Source organism: Oncorhynchus nerka, linkage group LG10 (genome assembly GCF_034236695.1).
Source record: "Oncorhynchus nerka isolate Pitt River linkage group LG10, Oner_Uvic_2.0, whole genome shotgun sequence".
NCBI classification, from domain to species: Eukaryota; Metazoa; Chordata; class Actinopteri; order Salmoniformes; family Salmonidae; genus Oncorhynchus; species Oncorhynchus nerka.
In genome coordinates this window covers 102,841,937-102,861,622 of record NC_088405.1, presented here as the reverse complement: position 1 = coordinate 102,861,622, position 19,686 = coordinate 102,841,937, and the positions used below count along the sequence as shown (strand labels likewise).

Below are 19,686 nucleotides of genomic sequence, written 5' to 3'. Positions count from 1 at the left end.
ACCACAATAACCTCTGTTACTCTACCTGATTATCTCATATATAACTCCAACACCACAATAACCTCTGTTACTCTACCTGATTATCTCATATATAACCCCAACACCACAATAACCTCTGTTACTCTACCTGATTATCTCATATATAACCCCAACACCACAATAACCTCTGTTACTCTACCTGATTATCTCATATATAACCCCAACACCACAATAACCTCTGTTACTCTACCTGATTATCTCATATATAACTCCAACACCACAATAACCTCTGTTACTCTACCTGATTATCTCATATATAACCCCAACACCACAATAACCTCTCTGTTACTCTACCTGATTATCTCATATATAACCCCAACAACACAATAACCTCTGTTACTCTACCTGATTATCTCATATATAACCCCAACACCACAATAACCTCTGTTACTCTACCTGATTATCTCATATATAACCCCAACACCACAATAACCTCTGTTACTCTACCTGATTATCTCATATATAACTCCAACACCACAATAACCTCTGTTACTCTACCTGATTATCTCATATATAACCCCAACACCACAATAACCTCTCTGTTACTCTACCTGATTATCTCATATAACCCCAACACCACAATAACCTCTCTGTTACTCTACCTGATTATCTCATATATAACCCCAACACCACAATAACCTCTCTGATACTCTACCTGATTATCTCATATATAACCCCAACACCACAATAACCTCTCTGTTACTCTACCTGATTATCTCATATATAACCCCAACACCACAATAACCTCTCTGTTACTCTACCTGATTATCTCATATATAACCCCAACACCACAATAACTTCTGTTACTCTACCTGATTATCTCATATATAACCCCAACACCACAATAACCTCTCTGTTACTCTACCTGATTATCTCATATATAACCCCAACACCACAATAACCTCTCTGATACTCTACCTGATAATCTCATAACCCAAACACAACAATAACCACTCTGTTAATATACCTGATTATATCACTTTCTCACCCCTCCCGTGTGTGTGTGTGTGTGTGTGTGTGTTGCAGACATCTTGAAGTTCATGGTGATCTTTATCCTGGTGTTCCTGGCGTTTATGATCGGAATGTTCAACCTCTACTCCTACTACCTGGGGGCCAAGCAGAACGATGCCTTTACCACGTAAAACATTCACACACACACACAGTCCTACCACCTGGGGGCCAAGCAGAATGACTCCTTTATCACGCATTACATTCACACACAGTAACAACTTCCGTGCAGCCTTTAGCTCAGCAGGCTAACTCAGATGGTTTCAACCCAGTCCATTACATAGGGTTTTATTTTCATTCTAATTATATTTTATTTCCATATAACTCCACCATCCTCCCTTCTATTTCCCCTCCCCCCTTCCCTCCCTCCAGTCTCGAGGAGAGCTTTAAGACTCTGTTTTGGGCGATCTTCGGCCTGTCGGAGGTGAAGTCGGTAGTCATTAACAACGATCACAAGTTCATTGAGAACATCGGCTACGTGCTGTATGGTGTTTACAATGTTACCATGGTGATCGTTCTGCTCAACATGCTGATCGCGATGATAAACAGCTCTTTCCAGGAGATAGAGGTACACACCCCACTACTGATGCTACCAGACTATTAATATGATTGGTAAATACTGTAACATTTAAGAACTTGCCCCCCAATCCCCCTGTCCAAAACGTGTAAACATTGGACTATAAATTGTGCCTTCCTGTATTATACTGATGTTAAAATGTTTATTCTATTCTACTGAGCCATTTACTTTGTGTTCATATTCTTATCTTTTGTTATTTCTTATTGGTGAGAAGGAACCCGGAAGTAAGCATTTCATTGGACGATGTATACCATGTGTATCCCGTACGATAAATAAAACTTGAAACACACCCATGCAAGCACACACATACGCGCACTTAAATACATGCATGACACACACACAGGATCGAGGCCCTGGCATTGTAAGGTCTCATCAGTCAGACTCTCCTAAACCTGTTTAATACTCTCTCCTTCCTTCTTCTCTGTTCTTCTCTCTCTCTCTTCTGTTCTTCTCTCTCTCTCTTCTGTTCTTCTCTCCCTCTCTCAGTCCTCTCTTCTTCTCTCTCTCTCTCCCCGTTCTCTCCTCTCGCTCTCTCTTTCATTCTCTTACCTTCCTTCTCGCTCTCTCTCTCCTTCCTTCTTCTCTGTTCTTCTCTCTCTCTCTTATGTTCTTCTCTCCCTCTCTCTGTCCTCTCTTCTCTCTCTCTCTCTCCCCGTTCTCTCCTCTCGCTCTCTCTTTCATTCTCTTACCTTCCTTCTCGCTCTCTCTCTCCTTCCTTCTTCTCTGTTCTTCTCTCTCTCTCTTCTGTTCTTCTCTCCCTCTCCTCTCTTCTTCTCTCTCTCTCTCTCTCTCCCCGTTCTCTCCTCTCGCTCTCTCTTTCATTCTCTTACCTTCCTTCTCGCTCTCTCTCTCCTTCCTTCTCTCTCTACCTGGTTACAGGATGATGCTGATGTGGAGTGGAAGTTTGCCCGTGCCAAGCTGTGGTTCTCCTACTTTGAGGAAGGCAGGACCCTGCCCGTCCCATTTAACCTGGTTCCTAGTCCTAAAGCAATGCTGGGCCTGGCCACTGCTGTTAGAGAGCTGCTGCTACACAGCCATACACAGCCACCTGACGGGGCGCAGCTCAACCAGGTACACATACAAACACACCTCTCTGTTCATCCACTGTATCAGCCTCTAGTTATGGTAGACCTTGGTCCTGTATCTGCCTCTAGTTATGGTAGACCTTGGTCCTGTATCTGCCTCTAGTAATGAACCATAGTAGACCTTGGATCTGTATCTGCCTCTAGTTATGGTAGACCTTGGTCCTGTATCTGCCTCTAGTTATGAACCATGGTAGACCTTGGTCCTGTATCTGCCTCTAGTTATGGTAGACCTTGGTTCTGTATCTGCCTCTAGTTATGGTAGACCTTGGTCCTGTATCTGCCTCCAGTTATGGTAGACCTTGGTCCTGTATCTGCCTCTAGTTATGGTAGACCTTGGTCCTGTATCTGCCTCTAGTTATGGTAGACCTTGGTTCTGTATCTGCCTCTAGTTATGGTAGACCTTGGTCCTGTATCTGCCTCTAGTAATGAACTATGGTAGACCTTGGATCTGTATCTGCCTCTAGTAATGAACCATGGTAGACCTTGGTCCTGTATCTGCCTCTAGTAATGAACCATGGTAGACCTTGGTCCTGTATCTGCCTCTAGTAATGAACCATGGTAGACCTTGGTCCTGTATCTGCCTCTAGTAATGAACCATGGTAGACCTTGGATCTGTATCTGCCTCTAGTTATGAACCATGGTAGACCTTGGTTCTGTATCTGCCTCTAGTTATGGTAGACCTTTGTTCCTGTATCTGCCTCTAGTAATGAACCATAGTAGACCTTGGATCTGTATCTGCCTCTAGTTATGAACCACGGTAGACCTTGGTTCTGTATCTGCCTCTAGTTATGGTAGACCTTGGTCCTGTATCTGCCTCTAGTAATGAACCATGGTAGACCTTGGTCCTGTATCTGCCTCTAGTTATGGTAGACCTTGGTTCTGTATCTGCCTCTAGTTATGGTAGACCTTGGTTCTGTATCTGCCTCTAGTTATGGTAGACCTTGGTCCTGTATCTGCCTCTAGTTATGGTAGACCTTGGTCCTGTATCTGCCTCTAGTTATGAACCATGGTAGACCTTGGTCCTGTATCTGTCTGTAGTTATGAACTATGGTAGACCTTGGTCCTGTATCTGCCTGTAGTTATGAACCATGGTAGACCTTGGTTCTGTATCTGTCTGTAGTTATGGTAGACCTTGGTCCTGTATCTGCCTCTAGTTATGGTAGACCTTGGTCCTGTATCTGTCTCTAGTTATGGTAGACATTGGTCCTGTATCTGCCTCTAGTTATGGTAGACCTTGGTCCTGTATCTGCCTCTAGTTATGGTAGACCTTGGTTCTGTATCTGCCTCTAGTTATGGTAGACCTTGGTTCTGTATCTGCCTCTAGTTATGGTAGACCTTGGTCCTGTATCTGTCTCTAGTTATGGTAGACCTTGTTCCTGTATCTGCCTCTAGTTATGAACCATGGTAGACCTTGGTCCTGTATCTGCCTCTAGTTATGGTAGACCTTGGTCCTGTATCTGCCTCTAGTTATGGTAGACCTTGGTCCTGTATCTGTCTCTAGTTATGGTAGACATTGGTCCTGTATCTGCCTCTAGTTATGGTAGACCTTGGTCCTGTATCTGCCTCTAGTAATGAACCATGGTAGACCTTGGTCCTGTATCTGCCTCTAGTTATGGTAGACCTTGGTCCTGTATCTGCCTCTAGTTATGGTAGACCTTGGTCCTGTATCATCCTCTAGTTATGGTAGACCTTGGTCCTGTATCTGTCTCTAGTTATGGTAGACCTTGGTCCTGTATCTGCCTCTAGTTATGGTAGACCTTGGTCCTGTATCTGCCTCTAGTTATGGTAGACCTTGGTCCTGTATCTGCCTCTAGTTATGGTAGACCTTGGTCCTGTATCTGCCTCTAGTTATGGTAGACCTTGGTCCTGTATCTGCCTCTAGTTATGGTAGACCTTGGTCCTGTATCTGCCTCTAGTTATGGTAGACCTTGGTCCTGTATCTGCCTCTAGTTATGAACTATGGTAGACCTTGGTCCTGTATCTGCCTCTAGTTATGGTAGACCTTGGTTCTGTATCTGCCTCTAGTTATGGTAGACCTTGGTCCTGTATCTGCCTCTAGTTATGGTAGACCTTGGTCCTGTATCTGCCTCTAGTTATGAACCATGGTAGACCTTGGTCCTGTATCAGCCTCTAGTAATGAACCATGGTAGACCTTGGATCTGTATCAGCCTGTAGTTATGAACCATGGTAGACCTTGGTTCTGTATCTGCCTCTAGTTATGGTAGACCTTGGTCCTGTATCAGCCTCTAGTAATGAACCATGGTAGACCTTGGTCCTGTATCAGCCTCTAGTAATGAACCATGGTAGACCTTGGATCTGTATCAGCCTGTAGTTATGAACCATGGTAGACCTTGGTCCTGTATCTGCCTCTAGTAATGAACCATAGTAGACCTTGGTCCTGTATCTGCCTCTAGTTATGGTAGACCTTGGTCCTGTATCTGCCTCTAGTTATGGTAGACCTTGGTCCTGTACCTGCCTCTAGTTACGGTAGACCTTGGTCCTGTATCTGCCTCTAGTTATGGTAGACCTTGGTCCTGTATCTGCCTCTAGTTATGGTAGACCTTGGTCCTGTATCTGCCTCTAGTTATGGTAGACCTTGGTCCTGTATCTGCCTCTAGTTATGAACCATGGTAGACCTTGGTCCTGTATCTGCCTCTAGTAATGAACCATGGTAGATCTTGGTCCTGTATCTGCCTCTAGTTATGGTAGACCTTGGTTCTGTATCTGCCTCTAGTTATGGTAGACCTTGGTCCTGTATCTGCCTCTAGTTATGGTAGACCTTGGTCCTGTATCTGCCTCTAGTTATGGTAGACCTTGGTCCTGTATCTGCCTCTAGTTATGGTAGACCTTAGTTCTGTATCTGCCTCTAGTTATGGTAGACCTTGGTCCTGTATCTGCCTCTAGTAATGAACTATGGTAGACCTTGGATCTGTATCTGCCTCTAGTAATGAACCATGGTAGACCTTGGTCCTGTATCTGCCTCTAGTAATGAACCATGGTAGACCTTGGTCCTGTATCTGCCTCTAGTAATGAACCATGGTAGACCTTGGATCTGTATCTGCCTCTAGTTATGAACCATGGTAGACCTTGGTTCTGTATCTGCCTCTAGTTATGGTAGACCTTTGTTCCTGTATCTGCCTCTAGTAATGAACCATAGTAGACCTTGGATCTGTATCTGCCTCTAGTTATGGTAGACCTTGGTCCTGTATCTGCCTCTAGTAATGAACCATGGTAGACCTTGGTCCTGTATCTGCCTCTAGTTATGGTAGACCTTGGTCCTGTATCTGCCTCTAGTAATGAACCATGGTAGACCTTGGTCCTGTATCTGCCTCTAGTTATGGTAGACCTTGGTTCTGTATCTGCCTCTAGTTATGGTAGACCTTGGTTCTGTATCTGCCTCTAGTTATGGTAGACCTTGGTCCTGTATCAGCCTCTAGTAATGAACCATGGTAGACCTTGGTCCTGTATCAGCCTCTAGTAATGAACCATGGTAGACCTTGGATCTGTATCAGCCTGTAGTTATGAACCATGGTAGACCTTGGTCCTGTATCTGCCTCTAGTAATGAACCATAGTAGACCTTGGTCCTGTATCTGCCTCTAGTTATGGTAGACCTTGGTCCTGTATCTGCCTCTAGTTATGGTAGACCTTGGTCCTGTATCTGCCTCTAGTTACGGTAGACCTTGGTCCTGTATCTGCCTCTAGTTATGGTAGACCTTGGTCCTGTATCTGCCTCTAGTTATGGTAGACCTTGGTCCTGTATCTGCCTCTAGTTATGGTAGACCTTGGTCCTGTATCTGCCTCTAGTTATGAACCATGGTAGACCTTGGTCCTGTATCTGCCTCTAGTAATGAACCATGGTAGATCTTGGTCCTGTATCTGCCTCTAGTTATGGTAGACCTTGGTTCTGTATCTGCCTCTAGTTATGGTAGACCTTGGTCCTGTATCTGCCTCTAGTTATGGTAGACCTTGGTCCTGTATCTGCCTCTAGTTATGGTAGACCTTGGTCCTGTATCTGCCTCTAGTTATGGTAGACCTTAGTTCTGTATCTGCCTCTAGTTATGGTAGACCTTGGTCCTGTATCTGCCTCTAGTAATGAACTATGGTAGACCTTGGATCTGTATCTGCCTCTAGTAATGAACCATGGTAGACCTTGGTCCTGTATCTGCCTCTAGTAATGAACCATGGTAGACCTTGGTCCTGTATCTGCCTCTAGTAATGAACCATGGTAGACCTTGGATCTGTATCTGCCTCTAGTTATGAACCATGGTAGACCTTGGTTCTGTATCTGCCTCTAGTTATGGTAGACCTTTGTTCCTGTATCTGCCTCTAGTAATGAACCATAGTAGACCTTGGATCTGTATCTGCCTCTAGTTATGGTAGACCTTGGTCCTGTATCTGCCTCTAGTAATGAACCATGGTAGACCTTGGTCCTGTATCTGCCTCTAGTTATGGTAGACCTTGGTCCTGTATCTGCCTCTAGTAATGAACCATGGTAGACCTTGGTCCTGTATCTGCCTCTAGTTATGGTAGACCTTGGTTCTGTATCTGCCTCTAGTTATGGTAGACCTTGGTTCTGTATCTGCCTCTAGTTATGGTAGACCTTGGTCCTGTATCTGCCTCTAGTTATGGTAGACCTTGGTCCTGTATCTGCCTCTAGTTATGAACCATGGTAGACCTTGGTCCTGTATCTGTCTGTAGTTATGAACTATGGTAGACCTTGGTCCTGTATCTGCCTCTAGTTATGGTAGACCTTGGTCCTGTATCTGCCTCTAGTTATGGTAGACCTTGGTCCTGTATCTGCCTCTAGTTATGGTAGACCTTGGTTCTGTATCTGCCTCTAGTTATGGTAGACCTTGGTCCTGTATCTGCCTCTAGTTATGGTAGACCTTGGTCCTGTATCTGCCTCTAGTTATGGTAGACCTTGGTCCTGTATCTGCCTCTAGTTATGGTAGACCTTGGTCCTGTATCTGCCTCTAGTTATGATAGACCTTGGTTCTGTATCTGCCTCTAGTTATGGTAGACCTTGGTTCTGTAACTGCCTCTAGTTATGGTAGACCTTGGTCCTGTATCTGCCTCTAGTTATGGTAGACCTTGGTCCTGTATCTGCCTCTAGTAATGAACCATGGTAGACCTTGGATCTGTATCTGCCTCTAGTAATGAACCATGGTAGACCTTGGATCTGGATCTGCCTCTAGTAATGAACCATAGTAGACCTTGGATCTGTATCTGCCTGTAGTTATGAACCATGGTAGACCTTGGTCCTGTATCTGCCTCTAGTTATGGTAGACCTTGGTTCTGTATCTGCCTCTAGTTATGGTAGACCTTGGTTCTGTATCTGTCTCTAGTTATGGTAGGCCTTGGTCCTGTATCTGTCTCTAGTTATGGTAGACCTTGGTCCTGTATCTGCCTCTAGTTATGGTAGACCTTGGTCCTGTATCTGTCTGTAGTTATGAACCATGGTAGACCTTGGTCCTGTATCTGCCTCTAGTTATGGTAGACCTTGGTCCTGTATCTGCCTCTAGTTATGGCAGACCTTGGTCCTGTATCTGTCTCTAGTTATGGTAGACATTGGTCCTGTATCTGCCTCTAGTTATGGTAGACCTTGGTCCTGTATCTGCCTCTAGTAATGAACCATGGTAGACCTTGGTCCTGTATCTGCCTCTAGTTATGGTAGACCTTGGTCCTGTATCTGCCTCTAGTTATGGTAGACCTTGGTCCTGTATCTGCCTCTAGTTATGGTAGACCTTGGTCCTGTATCTGCCTCTAGTTATGGTAGACCTTGGTCCTGTATCTGCCTCTAGTAATGAACCATGGTAGACCTTTGTTCCTGTATCAGCCTCTAGTTATGGTAGACCTTGGTCCTGTATCTGCCTCTAGTTATGGTAGACCTTGGTCCTGTATCTGCCTCTAGTTATGGTAGACCTTGGTCCTGTATCTGCCTCTAGTTATGGTAGACCTTGATCCTGTATCTGCCTCTAGTTATGGTAGACCTTGGTCCTGTATCTGCCTCTAGTTATGAACTATGGTAGACCTTGGTCCTGTATCTGCCTCTAGTTATGGTAGACCTTGGTTCTGTATCTGCCTCTAGTTATGGTAGACCTTGGTCCTGTATCTGCCTCTAGTTATGGTAGACCTTGGTCCTGTATCTGCCTCTAGTTATGAACCATGGTAGACCTTGGATCTGTATCTGCCTCTAGTTATGAACCATGGTAGACCTTGGATCTGTCTGCCTCTAGTTATGAACCATGGTAGTCCTTGGTTCTGTATCTGCCTCTAGTTATGGTAGACCTTGGTCCTGTATCTGCCTCTAGTTATGGTAGACCTTGGTCCTGTATCTGCCTCTAGTTATGAACCATGGTAGACCTTGGATCTGTATCTGCCTCTAGTTATGAACCATGGTAGACCTTGGATCTGTATCTGCCTCTAGTTATGAACCATGGTAGACCTTGGATCTGTATCTGCCTCTAGTTATGAACCATGGTAGACCTTGGATCTGTCTGCCTCTAGTTATGAACCATGGTAGACCTTGGTTCTGTATCTGCCTCTAGTTATGGGAGACCTTGGTCCTGTATCTGCCTCTAGTTATGAACCATGGTAGAACTTGGATCTGTATCTGCCTCTAGTTATGAACCATGGTAGACCTTGGTTCTGTATCTGCCTCTAGTTATGGTAGACCTTTGTTCCTGTATCTGCCTCTAGTAATGAACCATAGTAGACCTTGGATCTGTATCTGCCTCTAGTTATGAACTATGGTAGACCTTGGTCCTGTATCTGCCTCTAGTTATGGTAGACCTTGGTTCTGTATCTGCCTCTAGTTATGGTAGACCTTGGTCCTGTATCTCCCTCTAGTTATGGTAGACCTTGGTCCTGTATCTGCCTCTAGTTATGGTAGACCTTGGTCCTGTATCTGCCTCTAGTAATGAACCATGGTAGACCTTGGATCTGTATCAGCCTGTAGTTATGAACCATGGTAGACCTTGGTCCTGTATCTGCCTCTAGTTATGGTAGACGTAGTGTAAGATGACGCCGACAGAGACTGTCGCCTTGCTTCGAATTCTTAGGAAACTGCAGTCGTGGCCAAAAGTTTTGAGAATTACACAAATATACATTTTCACAAAGTCTGCTGCCTCAGTTTGTATGATGGCAATTTGCATATACTCCAGAATGTTATGAAGAGTGATCAGATGAATTGCAAAGTCCTTCTTTGCCATGCAAATGAACTGAAACCCCCAAAAACATGTCCACTGCATTTCAGCCCTGCCACAAAAGGACCAGCTGACATCATGTCAGTTATTCTCTCATTAACACGTGTGAGTGTTGACGAGGACAAGGCTGGAGATCACTCTGTCATGCTGATTGAGTTCGAATAACAGACTGGAAGCTTCAAAAGGAGGGTGGTGCTTGGAATAATTGTTCTTCCTCTGTCAACCATGGATACCTGCAAGGAAGCACGTGCCGTCATCATTGCTTTGCACAAAAAGGGCTTCACGGGCAAAGATATTGCTGCCAGTAAGATTGCACCTAAATCAACCATTTATCAGATCATCAAGATCTTCAAGGAGAGCGGTTCAATTGTTGTGAAGAAGGCTTAAGGACGCCCAAGAAAGTCCAGCAAGTGCCAGGACCATCTCCTAAAGTTGATTTAGCGGCGGGATCGGGGCACCACCAATTCAGAGCTTGCTCAGGAATGCAGCAGGCAGGTGTGAGTGCATCTGCATGCACAGTGAGGCGAAGACTTTTGGAGGATGGCCTGGTGTCAAGAAGGGCAGCAAAGAAGCCACTTCACTCCAGGGAAAAACATCAGGGACAGACTGATATTCTGCAAAAGGTACAGGGATTGGACTGCTGAGGACTGGGGTAAAGTAATTTTCTCTGATGAATCCCCTTTCCGATTGTTTGTGGCATCCAAAAAAAAGCTTGTCCAGAGAAGACAAGGTGAGCACTGCCATCAGTCATGTGTCATGCCAACAGTAAAGCATCCTGAGACCATTCTTGTGTGGGGTTGCTTCTCAGCCAAGGGAGTGGGCTCACTGACAATTTTGCCTAAGAACACAGCCATGAATAAAGAATGGTACCAACACATCCTCTGAGAGCAACTTCTCCCAACCATCCAGGAACAGTTTGGTGACGAACAATGCCTTTTTCAGCATGATGGAGCACCTTGCCATAAGGCAAAAGTGATAACTAAGTGGCTCAGGGAACAAAACATCGATATTTTGGGTCCATGGCCAGGAAACTCCCCAGACCTTAATCCCACTGAGAACTTGTGGTCAATCCTCAAGGGGCGGGTGGACAAACAAAAACCCACAAATTCTGACAAACTCCAAGCATTGATTATGCAAGAATGGGCTGCCATCAGTCAGGATGTGACCCAGAAGTTAATTGACAGCATGCCAGGGCAGATTGCAGAGGTCTTGAAAAAGAAGGGTCAACACTGCAAATATTGACTCTTTGCATCAACTTCATTGATTGAAATTGTCAATAAGACAATTGTCAATAAGAGCCTTTGACACTTATGAAATGCTTATACTTCAGTATTCCATAGTAACATCTGACAAAAATATCTAAAGACACTGAAGCAGCAAACTTTGTGGAAATGAATACTTGTGTCATTCTCAAAACGTTTGGCCACAGCTGTATACAGTACGAAATTCGAGCAAGGGTTGCCTTTCAGAGAGAACTCAGAGATTGTAGCATTCTCTGTTTCATGGAAACATGACTCTCTCGGGGTATGTAGTTGGAATCGTTTCAGCCGGGCTTCTCCATGCATCGCGCCGACAGAGATAAACACTTCTCTTGGAAGAGGAAGGGCGGGGGTGTATGCTTCATGATTAACGACTCATGGTGTAATCATAACATACAGGAACTCAAGTATTTTTGCTCACCCGACCTAGAATTCCTTACAATCAAATGCAGGCCATTTTACCTACCAAGATAATTCTCATCAGTTGTTGTCACAGCGGTGTACATTCCCCCTCAAGCAGACACCAAGACGGCCTTCAAGGAACTTCACTGGACTCGTAGCTGGGGATTTTAACAAGAAAATTTGAGAACAAGGCTACCTAAATTCTATCAGCTTCTTTACTGCACTACGCGCAGGGGTAATACACTCGACCACTGCTACTCTAACTTCTGCGATGCATACAAAGCCCTCCCCCACCCTCCCTTCAGCAAATCCGAATACGACGCCATCTTGCTCCTACCGTTTTATAGGCAGAAACTCAAACAGGATGTACCAGTCATGAGAACCCATTCAACACTGGTCTGACCAATCGGAAGCCACGCTTCAAGGTTGTTTTGATCACGCGTACTGGAATATGTTGCGGTCATCCTCAGGGAACAACATCGACCTATACGCTGACTGGAATATGTTGCGGTCATCCTCAGGGAACAACATCGACCTATACGCTGACTGGAATATGTTGCAGTCATCCTCAGGGAACAACATCGACCTATACGCTGACTGGAATATGTTGCGGTCATCCTCAGGGAACAATATCGACCTATACGCTGACTGGAATATGTTGCGGTCATCCTCAGGGAACAACATCGACCTATACGCTGACTGGAATATGCTCCGGTCATCCTCAGAGAACAACATCGACCTATACGCTGACTGGAATATGTTTAACATTTAACATTTAAGTCATTTAGCAGACGCTCTTATCCAGAGCGACTTACAAATTGGTGCATTCACCTTATGACATCCAGTGGAACAGTAGTGGGAGGGATTACTTTATCCTATCCTAGGTATTCCTTAAAGAGGTGGGGTTTCAGGTGTCTCCGGAAGGTGGTGATTGACTCCGCTGTCCTGGCGTCGTGAGGGAGTTTGTTCCACCATTGGGGGGCCAGAGCAGCGAACAGTTTTGACTGGGCTGAGCGGGAACTGTACTTCCTCAGTGGTAGGGAGGCGAGCAGGCCAGAGGTGGATGAACGCAGTGCCCTTGTTTGGGTGTAGGGCCTGATCAGAGCCTGGAGGTACTGAGGTGCCGTTCCCCTCACAGCTCCGTAGGCAAGCACCATGGTCTTGTAGCGGATGCGAGCTTCAACTGAAGCCAGTGGAGAGAGCGGAGGAGCGGGGTGACGTGAGAGAACTTGGGAAGGTTGAACACCAGACGGGCTGCGGCGTTCTGGATGAGTTGTAGGGGTTTAATGGCACAGGCAGGGAGCCCAGCCAACAGCGATTTGCAGTAATCCAGACGGGAGATGATGAGTGCCTGGATTAGGACCTGCGCCGCTTCCTGTGTGAGGCAGGGTCGTACTCTGCGGATGTTGTAGAGCATGAACCTACAGGAACGGGCCACCGCCTTGATGTTAGTTGAGAACGACAGGGTGTTGTCCAGGATCACGCCAAGGTTCTTAGCGCTCTGGGAGGAGGACACAATGGAGTTGTCAACCGTAATGGCGAGATCATGGAATGGGCAGTCCTTCCCCGGGAGGAAGAGCAGCTCCGTCTTGCCGAGGTTCAGCTTGAGGTGGTGATCCGTCATCCACACTGATATGTCTGCCAGACATGCAGAGATGCGATTCACCACCTGATCATCAGAAGGGGGAAAGGAGAAGATTAATTGTGTGTCGTCTGCATAGCAATGATAGGAGAGACCATGTGAGGTTATGACAGAGCCAAGTGACTTGGTGTATAGCGAGAATAGGAGAGGGCCTAGAACAGAGCCCTGGGGGACACCAGTGGTGAGAGCACGTGGTGTGGAGACGGATTCTCGCCACGCCACCTGGTAGGAGCGACCTGTCAGGTAGGACGCAATCCAAGCGTGGGCCGCGCCGGAGATGCCCAACTCGGAGAGGGTGGAGAGGAGGATCTGATGGTTCACAGTATCGTTGCGGTCATCCTCAAAGAACAACATCGACCTATACGCTGACTGGAATATGTTGCGGTCATCCTCAGAGAACAACATCGACCTATACGCTGACTGGAATATGTTGCGGTCATCCTCAGGGAACAACATCGACCTATACGCTGACTGGAATATGTTGCGGTCATCCTCAGAGAACAACATCGACCTATACGCTGACTGGAATAAGTTGCGGTCATCCTCAGAGAACAACATCGACCTATACGCTGACTGGAATATGTTGCGGTCATCCTCAGGGAACAACATCGACCTATACGCTGACTGGAATATGTTGCGGTCATCCTCAGGGAACAACATCGACCTATACGCTGACTCGGTGAGTGATTTTAGAAAGAAGTACATTGGAGATGTTGTACTGTGACTATTAAAACCTACCCTAACCAGAAACCGTGGACGGGTGGCGGAATTTGTGCAAAACTGAAAGCGTGAACCACCGCATTCAACCATGGAAAGGCTGAATATAAACAGTGTAGTTATTCCCTCCGCAAGGCAATCAAACAAGCGAAATGCCAGTACAGGGACAAGGTGGAGACGCAATTCAACGGCTCAGACAAGAGACGTATGTGGCAGGGTCTACAGGAAATAATGGACAAAAAAAAAAAAGCCACGGCACAGACACCAACGTCACGCCTCCAGACAAACTAAACACCTTCTTTGCCCACTTTGAGGATACAGTGCCTCCGTCGCGCCCCGCTAACAAGGACTGCACCCCCCCCTCCTTCCTTCTCCATGTGAGAGAATGTGAGAAAAACATTTAAATGTATTAACCCTCGCAAGGCTGCTGGCCCAGACGGCATCCCTAGCCGCGTCCTCAACATGCTCAGAATGCCCTGCATGCTGTAATCCATGGAGGAAAATGCCCTGCGTGCAACAAAAGAGAAGTCCAGGTCACAAAAAAAGTCCTCAGGTCATCTTGTAACAAAGCTGTCCTCTGCAACTCTTCCTTTGAAGAAGCTAGGCTAATTATTGATGCAATGATGGCTTAGCAAGGCTTCTAATTGGCTAAAACAAAATAGGTTACTTTAGTTGACTACAGCATAAAAGGTCAAAATATTTAAGTGAATGGTACAATAGAAAATTTAACATTGACCCTGAAATGTTGTTTCTTCTACGTTTGCACATGAAAGTAACAAGTGTTTGATGCAATAGAAAACACCACATGCTCATCAACAAAGGCTGTAGTAAAGGGTCATGTTTATAATACATGGTTTTATGAGGGTATTAGACTGGGATAAAGCGCACCAATTCATCATCATCATCAGCGTTTCAAACATGGGGCAAAACACATCATAGGAGCTGACCACTGGTCCAAAAACCAATCATTTCTTTTCCTGGGGCAGAGCAACAATGCACCACACCCAAATGTGAAAAGATAACGTTCAACTGTGCAACTATAGAAAATAAGGTTGCATGATGATTACATAAGGGTTGCTATTATTGCATTTGTAAATGGTTAACTGGAGGCACTGACTGCCGATCACACTATTTTGACCAATGCGTTGTAACCTGTTTTTCACTGGTTTATAATGCAGTTACAGATGATTATAAAACTTACTGTAAAATGTTAACGGGAATCCGTATTTATATAGGTATTACTATAGCAATCGTAATAAGTATTTACTGTGTCTCTGTGTGTTCCAGCTGGGAGACAGTAAAGCTTCAGGATACAGCAACTCTCCGAGACCCACCAGATACCAGGTAACATAGACCAGGATTATTTTATTATTTTAATGAGCATGGCCTTATTTATATTACAGCATATTGGATGACTGTCATTCATATTCCATGGACAAAGCTCAATGTAACAACGATAGGTTTAGGCTACTACATGATACTGTAATTTTCCCTTAACCTATCATCACGTTGATAGAACCTAACCTATGAATGAAAGTTTACAATGTAGGTTCACAGGTCAAGAGAATTCTTAACAGTCAAGGTCACAGACAGTAACATATTCAATATCATCATGTCTGCATCTAGCTGATAGTATATATTTTTATGTATTTAACCTTTATTTCACTAGGCTAGTCAGTTAAGAACAAATTCTTTTTTACAATGACGGCCTAGGAACAGTGGGTTAACTGCCTTGTTCAGGGGCAGAACGACAGCTCGGGAATTCAATCTAGCCACCTTTCAGTTACTGGCCCAACTCTCTAACCACTAGGCTACCTGCCGCCCCATCTAAGATGCAAACGAGAGTTTCTATTGGACCAATTCAGCTATGTTTATCCCAGTTTCATTCCGTTTAAGAAAGAAGAAACATTTAAGAAACATTTTTCAACAGAATAAGCAGAATGAATACACCCCTAATCACACACAAACACAGTTCATTTTGTAGCAGCCACATACAAACAGCATTATCACTTTTCACGTTGTAAATCCTTCTCTGATCTACTTGCTCTCGTCCTCTCACCTTTTCCCTTCGCTTGTGGACTTCAGTGCACAACACATCAGCTGTATGTGACCAGGTGAAAAAACCTTTCCAAGCCAAAGCTTCATATCATACCCTCTAAATGCTACACACAGATAATATGGTGACACAATGTAGGCTAACATCATAGTCAACATAGCTAACATAACTAATGCACTAGTAAACTTGCTAAAATCATGCAGTACAGTCAGCAAGCATTTTAGCAGTTACACCGGAGTGCCCTGGTGGCAATAAATGAATACAACCAAAAGCTTACCTTGACTTAAGAGTTCCAGTGTTGGATAGCCATAGCCAGCTAGCTAACGTAACATTCCTCTCTGTTTTGAGCTGGGTTTTTGATTAGGCTAAACAAGCTAGCTAGATCAAGTAGCTAACTAAGTAAAAGTGTGAGAAAAAAATACTACGAAATATAGCTAGCTCTCTCTCTCCCTTTCTCTTGCCTCTCAATAACTTTTAAAGAAATGTATTTGTTCAAAACTGTTCAACTATTTCCATATTCTCTCACTTTGAATCAACTACTCACCACATTTTATGCACTGCAGTGCTAGTTATCTGTAGCTTATGCTTTCAGTACGAGATTCATTCTCTGATCCTTTGATTGGGTGGACAACATGTCAGTTCATGCTGCAAAAGCTCTGACAAGTTAGAGGACGTCTTCCGGAAGTTGTCATAATTATGGAAGGGGGGTGATAACAATGAGCCTCCTAGGTTTTGTATTGTAGTCAATGTACCCAGAGGAGGATGGAAACTAGCTGTCCTCTGGCTACACCATGGTGCTAGCCTACAGAGTGCTGTTGAGGCTCCTGTAGACCTTCATTGTACCCAGAGGAGGATGGAAGCTAACTGTCCTCCGGGTACACCATGGTGCCACCCTACAGAGTGGCTGTTGAGGCTCCTGTAGACCTTCACTGCAAAACAGTGTGTTTTAATCAATTATTTGGTGACGTGAATATGCAGTATTTAGTATATTATATATATATATATATGTTTCACTATTTACATTTTTATGAAAATCAGTGAAGAGGATGGTCCTCCCCTTCCTCCTCTGAGGAATCGCCACTCACTCAGTTACAGGTTACAATAATGAATGTATATTTTGTATGTTTATCTGTTCAGTTTGTGTGTGTGTGTATGTTGCAGAAGATCATGAAGCGCCTTATAAAACGTTACATCATCAAAGCCCAGACGGACAAAGAAAATGACGAGATCAACGAAGGTGACTGACACACACACACACGCACACGCACACACACGCACACCACACAGAGGAACACACACACACACACACACAATGACACACACACACACACACACACACACACACGCACACACACACCACACAGAGGAACACACACAATGACACACACACACCACACAGAGGAACACACACAATGACACACACACACTTCAGTCATAAGAAATGCAGAGTAGTTTTGAAACTTTACTCAACGCGAACTGTGTGGTCTGTGTGTGTGTGTGTAGGTGAGCTGAAAGAGATTAAGCAGGATATCTCCAGTCTGCGTTATGAGCTGCTGGAGGACAAGAATCACAACATGGAGGAGCTGCAGGAGCTTCTGGGGAGGTTGAGAGAGACTTACAACACACACCACACAGAGGAACACACACAATAACACACACACCACACAGAGGAACACACACACCACACAGAGGAACACACACAATAACACACACACCACACAGAGGAACACACACACCACACAGAGGAACACACACAATAACACACACACACACCACACAGAGGAACACACACAACACACACACCACACAGAGTAACACACACAATAACGCACACACCACACAGAGGAACACACACAAACCACACAGAGTAACACACACAACACAGAGGAACACACACAATAACACACACACCACACAGAGTAACACACACACCACACAAAGTAACACACACACCACACAAAGTAACACACACACCACACAGAGTAACACACACACCACACAGAGGAACACACACCACACACACCACACAGAGTAACACACCACACAGAGTAACACACACACCATACAGAGTAACACACACACCATACAGAGTAACACACACCACACACACCATACAGAGTAACACACACCACACAGAGGAACACACACACCACACAGAGTAACACACACACAACAACACAATAACACACACACAACAACACAATAACACACACACCACACAGAGTAACACACACACCACACAGAGTAACACACAACAACACAATAACACACGAGTTTTAAGAAACTGGTTTCAGCTGCTGCATTGATGTCCTTCCTGCCTTCTTTCCAAGTACCACCTGGACTCAGCAGAACATCATTACTGTATCTTCTGTTCCCTGAGAGAGGGAAACCAGGTACAACACAGCTATGGGGAGTTCCCGCCCTCTACTGATCAGTACGCCACCCCCTGGGCCCAGTACACCTTGTCCAGCTGCTTATTAGGGAGCAACATGTTGGAGTTAGTCATCCCTTTGTTAGCCAACGGGTCTAGGTAGCCAGCTAGCTTCTCATCCACCGGAAGCATGTGGAAAATCCCCGCCCCCTCCATATCCGTGCAGTGGGAATTATCCATGCAACATCAGCTTGTCAGACTGTGGCTGGGCACAGGTTGTCTTAAGCTCATCGAAAGAGTCTGGAAAAAGAGGCAAGCGGTGCAGGACTGCTGATAGCACCAGTAGCAGTACTGTGGATAGCACCAGTAGCAGCACTGTGGATAGCATCAGTAGCAGGACTGTGGATAGCACCAGTAGCAGGACTGCGGATAGCACCAGTAGCAGGACTGCGGATAGCACCAGTAGCAGGACTGCGGATAGCACCAGTAGCAGGACTGCGGATAGCACCAGTAGCAGGACTGCGGATAGCACCAGTAGCAGGACTGCGGATAGCACCAGTAGCAGGACTGCGGATAGCACCAGTAGCAGGACTGCGGATAGCACCAGTAGCAGGACTGTGGATAGCACCAGTAGCAGGACTGCGGATAGCACCAGTAGCAGGACTGCGGATAGCACCAGTAGCAGTACTGCGGATAGCACCAGTAGCAGTACTGTGGATAGCACCAGTAGCAGTACTGTGGATAGCACCAGTAGCAGGATTGTGGATAGCACCAGTAGCAGGACTGTGGATAGCACCAGTAGCTGGACTGTGGATAGCACCAATAGCAGGACTGTGGATAGCACCAGTAGCAGGACTGTGGATAGCACCAGTAGCTGGACTGTGGATAGCACCAATAGCAGGACTGTGGATAGCACCAGTAGCAGGACTGTGGATAGCACCAGTAGCAGGACTGTGGATAGCACCAGTAGCAGGACTGTGGATAGCACCAGTAGCAGGACTGTGGATAGCACCAGTAGTAGGACTGTGGATAGCACCAGTAGCAGTGCAGGACTGTGGATAGCACCAGTAGCAGGACTGTGGATAGCACCAGTAGCGGTGCAGGACTGTGGATAGCACCAGTAGCAGGACTGTGGATAGCACCAGTAGCAGGACTGTGGATAGCACCAGTAGCAGGACTGTGGAAAGCATCAGTAGCAGGACAAACCCTCAATCTTCTTTTAAGAACCCCCCCTAGAACAGACCATAGACACAACAGCATCATTCGAAAGTGAGTCCAGATCAACCCCGTATACTGCAACTCAGACTCCGCCGAATTATAGGCA

General features: G+C 45.5%; 2 protein-coding genes across 3 annotated transcripts in view; both read left to right on the top strand.

Moving 5' to 3' along the window:
• The window catches only part of LOC115116006 (short transient receptor potential channel 6-like), a 70,889-nt gene extending 52,366 nt beyond the window's left edge, over positions 1 to 18,523 (top strand). The window contains exons 12-17 of one of the 2 annotated variants that reach the window (XM_065024033.1): positions 1,066 to 1,177; positions 1,420 to 1,615; positions 2,111 to 2,695; positions 15,223 to 15,279; positions 17,153 to 17,228; positions 17,495 to 18,523. In XM_065024033.1, the coding sequence (XP_064880105.1) occupies positions 1,066 to 1,177; positions 1,420 to 1,615; positions 2,111 to 2,695; positions 15,223 to 15,279; positions 17,153 to 17,228; positions 17,495 to 17,643 (1,175 nt within the window). In that variant the 3' untranslated portion in view covers positions 17,644 to 18,523. The remainder of the gene's footprint in view (positions 1 to 1,065; positions 1,178 to 1,419; positions 1,616 to 2,110; positions 2,696 to 15,222; positions 15,280 to 17,152; positions 17,229 to 17,494) is intronic. The other variant, XM_065024034.1, reaches the window with a different exon arrangement.
• On the top strand, positions 18,481 to 19,477 carry LOC135573745 (uncharacterized protein DDB_G0271670-like). The gene is made up of 2 exons (XM_065023441.1): positions 18,481 to 18,488; positions 18,589 to 19,477. The coding sequence occupies exons 1-2, from the start codon at positions 18,481 to 18,483 to the stop codon at positions 19,475 to 19,477; spliced, it is 897 nt and encodes a 298-aa protein (XP_064879513.1).
• Positions 19,478 to 19,686: the final 209 nt, after the last annotated feature.